This window comes from Cynoglossus semilaevis, chromosome 20 (genome assembly GCF_000523025.1).
Source record: "Cynoglossus semilaevis isolate Cse_v1.0 chromosome 20, Cse_v1.0, whole genome shotgun sequence".
Classification (NCBI taxonomy): Eukaryota; Metazoa; Chordata; class Actinopteri; order Pleuronectiformes; family Cynoglossidae; genus Cynoglossus; species Cynoglossus semilaevis.
Genome location: NC_024326.1, coordinates 14,613,895 through 14,621,825, shown reverse-complemented (window position 1 = coordinate 14,621,825; position 7,931 = coordinate 14,613,895). Strand labels below are relative to the sequence as shown.

At 46.8% G+C, this 7,931-nt stretch overlaps 1 protein-coding gene across 2 annotated transcripts in view; it reads right to left on the bottom strand.

Annotated features, from left to right (window-relative positions):
- LOC103396793 (zinc finger E-box-binding homeobox 1-like) overlaps positions 1–7,931 on the bottom strand; it is a 36,324-nt gene that overhangs the window by 6,920 nt on the left and 21,473 nt on the right. For both annotated transcript variants that reach the window (XM_008335017.3, XM_017042140.2), the window contains exon 2: positions 4,169–4,348. In XM_008335017.3, the coding sequence (XP_008333239.1) occupies positions 4,169–4,348 (180 nt within the window). The remainder of the gene's footprint in view (positions 1–4,168; positions 4,349–7,931) is intronic.

The window sequence follows — 7,931 nt, the reverse complement described above, 5'->3', positions numbered from 1 at the left end:
CTCTTCCTGCGTAGCCTTGTCAGGGACAGGTGCAGTTGTGAGGCTGTGTGTGTGTGTGTGTGTGTGTGTGTGTTGCTGTGCATCCACCAGCACTAATCACAAAAGAAGGGCAGTGTTTCTGCTGCTGCTCTGTGTGTTCATAAAACAGGGGAGTGAGGGGGGAGACGGGGGAGACGGGGGAGACGGGGTCCACGTCTGCTGTGCCACAGATCTTTTTCTTCCCATGATCTAATCTCAAAGCTGTCCAAATATCTGACTCCCAACTCACAGACACTCCCCCACCTTTCAAGCTTCTTTCTCCGCCTTTTTATTTCACTCCTGCCACCTGCTCTTTCTGACCATCCACTGATCACTAACACTTTCATCTGTGTGGATGTTGTCTTGCTGCCTCAGAGGTTATATCTCCGTGTACCCTTCTGGGGACCCAGCCCCTATTTTGAGAACCACAAGAGGAATGTGAAGATTTTTTTTTTGCTCAAATGAACATAATGAAAACATATCAAGAATCCTACCAAACATGAGATGAAAACTACAGCAGTTTTTTTTTCAAGCTCTAACTTTGTTAGAAAGAAGGACCACTAACCCTCCTCCTCCTCCTCCTCCTCCTCGGCCCCCCCTACAGGATCACACCATCCCTGTTTGTTTGCAGCACTTTCCCTCATCGTCATACTCATCTCCAGTTACCTCCAACTCCTTCACTGCCCCTTTATTTATGCCCCTCCCTCTTTCCTCCCCCCTCCATGGCATCCATCAGGTCCATTCTTCTTCTTTGTTTCTTCCCTCCTCCTCCTCCTCCTCCTCCTCACACACATCTCTCTGTTTATTCCCCCATTAAACTCTATTGTAATTAACAACCCAGTAACGACAGCCAAGACACACACACACAACATATGAGATCGGAATGAAAACAGGAAGTGACGTGGTCTACACATCCACAGCGCTCATGTCTGGGCCCAGTTTGGGAAGTGGTTCCCGTTAGGACTCTTTCTGGGCCGTAGAAAAAACCCCGACACGTCTGACAACAACAGCAACAAGGCCAGAAATGGTCCTAAATAGGTCTGAAAAATGAGAATACACACACACACACACACTCGCTCACTCAGAGGCCAACACACACGCAGTTGTACTGCACCTCCTACACCTCGCCAGGACCTGTCAACGTCAGCCTGGGGTGAATTTATAAGTCAGGATGGATTGGGGCTGCACTGCGGCCCAGACTGCAGGGGGAGTCGGAGGCTTTAATCTCTCTCAGCAGAGCGCTCGTTCAACACCAGCTGTTTCTCCCTGCTCCAGCCTCAGACAGTGAGGAAAGAAAGAAAGGAAAGTCAGACAATCCAAAAATATCACAGGAAGTCTTTTGAAGGTCTCCCAGAGTGACTCTCCGGAGCTGCAACATCTCACCACTTTTCCATGACTTTCCTCCAACAGTCCCGGTCCTTCTCCATGGACCAGATGACTCTTTGGTCTCCCTGCTTTAGTCGTGTTTTTCTCAGCAGTAAGACACGACTGCAGCTAAATATATTCTGTTATAGCCTGCAGCGAAGCTGAGGAGCTGAAAAGGTCTCCTCTGACTCACCAGGTTTCACCTCCGACTGTTGGACTGTCGTGGTCTTTGTCACCGTCGGCGTCTGTCTGAGTGTCAGTGAAACTTAAAAACCACCGTCCGCCGTAACAGGAGACACGAAAACTCCAACCAGGTCACCACCTGAACCTGCACCTCCTCCCAGTTCCACTGATGGATCTACTGTAACATCAGTGACTCTGTATCGATCGTTAGACTCGAGTCTCTGCTCACAGTACAAGGTTGTACTTTGTACTTCTCGGGAACTTGTACAACACTCAGCAAATATTCAGCTACAATTGTCCCGCTTTAAATACTTTGATCTGCACTTGTACTAACAAAAGTGGGAAGAGAAGGTACTGGTGTTTGGGATTACTTCAACAAAGAATAGAGCTGTGTATTGGCAAGAATCTGGCGATACGATACCTACCTCGATACAGAGGTAACGACACGATACACTGCGATACTATTGGTACGGCGGTATATTGTCATAGTTTTTTTTCCCACACGATACACTGCGATACTATTGGTACGACGATATACAGATATGTAACTGTAGTAAAACTGTCGTCATAGGAAAGACACATAAAAAACATATGACACAATAGTCCCAGAGCCAGAGAGATGGATGAAGAAGAGAGGAGGAGGAGGAGGAGGAGGGGAGGAAACCCAACAACGAACGCTCACACCATGTAAGGCTTCACGCAGCGACAACGATCAACATCTCTGACTCGCTCATTCTCTTTGACTCCACACTTTTAGTATTTCCTGCCTGGCGTTCACTCTGTGCTGCTCAGATGAAGGCAGATGTTTGTTTGGCCTGAGCAGAACTTGAAGAATAAGAAAGGATGTAGAAGGAGAAGGTGTAGAGGCCAGACGACCAATAAGAACGCTGTTCTGACTCTGCCAATTATAGTCCGTACGGAGCAGTGGGTCAGGAATCATGAGGAACTTTAAAATATTTTACAGCAGACGTGACGTTTCCCAAACATCTGTTCTCTCTTCACACTTCCTGCAGCTGAAACTGATCAAAGTCTGACCTGGAAGAACGAGAGGAAAGAAAACGAACAGTGACTGACGATGACGTGGATCTGATCTGATCCATGTTGTCACTGTTTGCTTTTTGTGCTTTCTGTACTAGGAGGAGGACCATACTTAAAGAAAAACGAGAGAGAGAGAGAGAGAGAGAGTTTGTGAAGAAGTTGCCGAGAGTCTGTGATGAACTGACGACCGTGTCATCAGAGACGCGGAGGCGGACGTTTGACTCAGACAGAGACGTGCGTGGACGTGGCGATGTACGGGGCAGACCCACAGAAGGAGGACATCTGGGGAGGGAGGCTAATGTGATCGGAGACAGTCCAGGTGGACACACAGTCTCCTAAGTCTCAGATCCCCGTCTCTGTGTGAAAACTGATAGGACACAGCCATTTGAAATGGAAAAAAAGAAGAGAAAATCAATGCGTCACGGCCCGTCACAAATAAATCAATAAGAACAGAAGCAGTGGAATATGGGTCGAATCTTTGGTCCAACTCAGACTGAGGGCCTGAAGCAGATGGACCGCTGACCATGTGACCCGGACAGTCGATCCTGTTGTTGTTGCTCTTTGTTCTCTGTGATGACCAGACACGAACAGTCTTCGCTCCACATCACACGAGCGGTGTCCCTGCGGTGGCGCTGTAGCAACAACGCCACACTCACACCTTGACTGCCTCAGGTGGTTCATACAAACCCTGTTCACACCCCGGCTCAGGTGGGACCTACATCCTGTAAATGGGTCAGGGTTTTTTTTTATCCGAGGGTCCAGAGTCGAGTCAAGTCCATTTTATTCAGCTAATTACCAGGTGTTTCCCATCAGCCACTGGGAGCTGAAAAAGGTTCTCTCGGATGAGAGGTGACGAGATGAGAAACGTCTTTAAGGATCTGAGCCAGTCCACTTGTCTACTCTACCTCTAAACTTCAAAGGCTTTGACACAACTGTCAGTCAATATGTTGTAAAAGTTCAATCTTGAAAATCCCAGAACGGACGTTAGTTTCACGTTAGAAAGAAAACGCTTTTTAAAAACGCTTCAAAGACTGAGAGCTGGTGAAGAAGGGTTTTCTTTGTGTTTTCTTCAATTCCTGTGACCATGTCAGCTTTGTTTTCAACTAAACAGGCCAAGGATAAAAACCTTTTTTGAACACTCAGCTGTGGCTGAACAAGATTGTTCCGTTTTCACCGAGCCCTGAGAGCGATCAGCTGACTCCACAGCTCAGGAGCACTCTGGCAGCAGATAGTTTGGTTTATGTGTCGTCGTCCTGGTGCCATCTTCCTGCTGCATTATTTAATTAGGAGGACAGGAATTTGTGGCGGCCTGTTACACAATAACGCTGAGCTAACGCAGTGAAAGTGAGTCTGCTTCTCCCCTGACCTACTGCTCCTGATAACGGTTGAGTGGATAATTAATCTCACCACCTGCTCTGATTTATCTGCTGAAACCAATGAGCCAACACGTGATGAAATAAAGATGAGAATATTCCCCTGCACTGTTTTATTGATGGACCATATGGGACGTATTTGGAGCCCTGATCGTGATCAATATTTCAGGACATTAATGTTAGTCTCTCACCTCCGTTCCAGGAGCCATTTTGGGGGAGTTCTGTCTTGGCAGATTCGTGGCTGTCCTGTGCCTTGGCGCCATCACCGGTGGCGACCTCCGTCTCCTGCAGGCTGTCCTCCTCCACTATGTGTAGCTTGTCCTCATCGTCGGAGTCTGAACTGGCCTCCAAGCCATTGTTGAAGTCTGTCACTGCACAGAAGGAAGACAAACGGGTCAGGAATGAACCAACCAGTGACAGGACGTGTGGCTCGAAGATTTGAATAAATCTTCAAAAGTTCTCATTTGCCGAGAGAAACACCAGAGATGATCTTCACCACATCTCATCAAGCCACCTGAAATTCCACCTTCTCTCCACGTTCTTACAGAACATATATTCTGATCTACCCCACACCACTGATCTGCTCCACGCCGTGGGAACGTGAGCTTCTGCTTCTGCTTCTCCGTGGAGATTCAGGGTGAAGGACAGGTTTAAATGAACATGGACGCTGAGGTGTGTGTGTAGCAGAAAAGCTGTGAATGTTAGAGGGGGGGGGGGGGGACAAGTGTAAGGGGGGGGGTATAATTGTCTTTTCACTGTCAGCACGTGTGTGTGTGTGTGTGTGTTGTTCTCCACGGGGAGGCTGTTCATCTTGGTGGAGGTGTTGGTGATGCCTAATGAGCAGGATGGCCCAGGCTGGGGTTTTTACAGGTGACAGGTGCACACACACAATCACACACACACGGAGGTCCCAAACCACAAACAAACTGTGATGTGTGTGTGTGTGTGTGTGTGTCGTCTGCAGCCTGTCATGAAATAGGAAACTGAACATGGTGGAGCTGTTAACCACTTAGCTGCAGACGCTGCAGACGGTGGTGCTGCTGCAGCAACTACAACAACCACCACAACTACAACAACAACAACAACTATAACAACATCTACAACTACTGCAACAACTACTGCAACAACTGCAACAACAACTACAACTACAACAACTACACCAACAACTACAACAACTACTGCAACAACTACTGCAACAACAACCACAACAACTACAACAACTACACCAACAACTACAACAACTACACCAACAACTACAACAACTACACCAACAACTACAACAACTATCACAACAACATCTACAACTACTGCAACACCCACAACAACTACAACAACTACAACCACAACTACAACTACTGCAACAACTACAACTACAACAACAACATCTACAACTACTGCAACAACAACTGCTACAGCAACTACAACAACAACAACAACTATAACAACCACTACAACAACAACTGCAACAACTACAACTACAACAACTATAACAACAACAACTACAACAGCAACTACTGCTACAACAACAACTACAACAACTACAACAACTATAACAACAACTACAACAACAACTACAACAACAACTACAACAACCACAACAACTACAACACACACTGTAACGTCCACCACATGAAGAACATAACAATCATATTTAACGTTTCTGTTGTCGTTCTGATGCGTCAATCTTGTGTGTTAGCAAGAATCTGTCGATACGTATCGCAATACAGGGGCAACGATACGATATATTGCGATACTATAGTCACGTTGTAGTGTAGCTGTAGTCCCAGTGTAGCTGTAGTCCCAGTGTGATCCTAGTCTCAGACTCAGGTTACTAACACTGGACTGGAGAGGGAGGACGATGCAGGTTACTGTGTGAACAGATCGGTACCATGTGACTCAGCGCTAAGTACCAGGTTAAAGAGCTTCTCCAACAGTCATTTAAACAGAACCTCAGACCCTGTGATTTCCACTGAGCGGCCTGTGAATACTGCTGACTGGAGGAAACACCAATCAGCCAAGTACAACACAGCTCTACTACATATTACCTTACATTTCCACATCCTAATGAAGGCCAACAGTCTGCAATCAGACCCACTGTTGTTTGGTGGACTGGGAATGTTCTGAGTCATGGACCGGACCAGCAGCACCGACAGACGCTGGGTCCTAAAACCAGACCATTCTGACATGTCAGTCGTTTTCTGCTTTCTCACAGCGTAGTTACCGCAACTGTCAACAGGGGTCAGCAGTGAGTACGGCAGAGGAGGACCATGTAAACATACGAAAAACACACCACAGAGATGGAACACAGTCTGATACAGAAGTTTTATGTCAGAATAAAAAAGGAGCGGAAGAAGGAAGTCTGGACGACGGCGTTCCTTCCTTCCTGCCAACCGCTCTCACTGACTAACACCTTCAGTTAACCGTTTATTGTTGCTGCAAATATGTAGGTTCAATATGATGTTCGAATAAACGGGTTGATGAAAAAACACCCAGTCAGGTTGACAGACTTTGATTAACTTTACTCTGAAAAAGTTAAACTTTTCAACTCGATTATTTTGTTCACTTTAAACTGTTGAACATTTTAGGACTTATTTTATTTAATCTATTAACTGGACCAAACTGGGCCGCGAGCCTTAGAGTGATTACACTAAAGAGTTAAAAAAAACAAACCTCAAAAATATTATAAATATAATTAAGAATTGCACATGAAAACATCCGACTCCACGTCTTTCTTCTTTCTTTCCGACGTTGAGCAACTGAGAACATAAATCACTTCCACCACACGGAGCAGCAGTGGATCAGTCTGTGGCATCAGGACACGTGACGCTGCAGGGTTAGTCATGTGTCCTACACACACACACACATAAAACACAGCCGTGACTGGACCACATGGCCTTGAATCTGGGTCAAAGGTCATCTGTCATGTAGCAGGATGACGGGGGAGGGGGCGGTAAAATCACCGTCCGGTCATGTGTCCTCAACAGATCCGTCGGCAACAGATCCGTCTGTGTGACATCACTCTGTTATAACATCAGAGGTTTGGTGTTTGTTGAAGATGTTTTTAAATCCTGTCCCAGGTTCAGACAAATATCTGGACACCTCTGTGGCCCACTCTGTGTGGCCCACTCTGTGTGGCCCACTCTGTGTGGCCCACTCTCCGTGTCAGTCGCCACTGAGGCTGAGTCACGTCGTACGACGAACGCCGTGATAATGAAGTGGAGCCGATCACAACTGAAGCCAGTGATTGATTAATCGCCTGACTACCGCCCCCTACAGGTGAACAAACACCGGACGCACGTTCACTCCTTTGTCTTCTTTGACATGAATAAAAAAAAACTCCAAGAGAAAAACCAGTCAAACATTAGAGTGTATGACACGACCACAGAGTGTGTGTGAGAGTGTGTGTGTGTGTGTGTGAGAGTGTGTGTGTGTGTGTATTGACCCAGTGCAGCTGTGCAGGATAGGACCTCCGCCAAGCCTCTAACAGACAATTACCCCACTGTGTGTGTGTCTGTAGATGTGAGCAGACTGTAACATGCTGAGCAGATGCACAGTCGTCCCAGTTAAAGGGCCAGTTACTTTAATTTACCATCACTGTCAGAAACAGTCATGTGACACATTTGTCATTATGTTTAACGTTGGTGGCGATAGGTCCCCCCCCCACCCCCCACCCACCGACGTGAAAACAGTCGTCAACCCTCATCAATCTGCTCTGGAAAATCAGAAGGTGTTTTTTTTTTTAATCTGCTGGTTTCGAACGCCGAGACTAGAGATTATTAACTGGTAATAATCTGATGACCCGGTTAACGCATTGACACGCGGTGAAACTCAAGTGTCCCGGGTCGGACGTGAGACACACATCTGCAGGTCTGGAAGATGTTGACTGTTCAGCTCTGAGTCACAGTCCTGACCTGCTTGTTAACAGTCGACATCACGAGCTTAGACGGAGGCTGC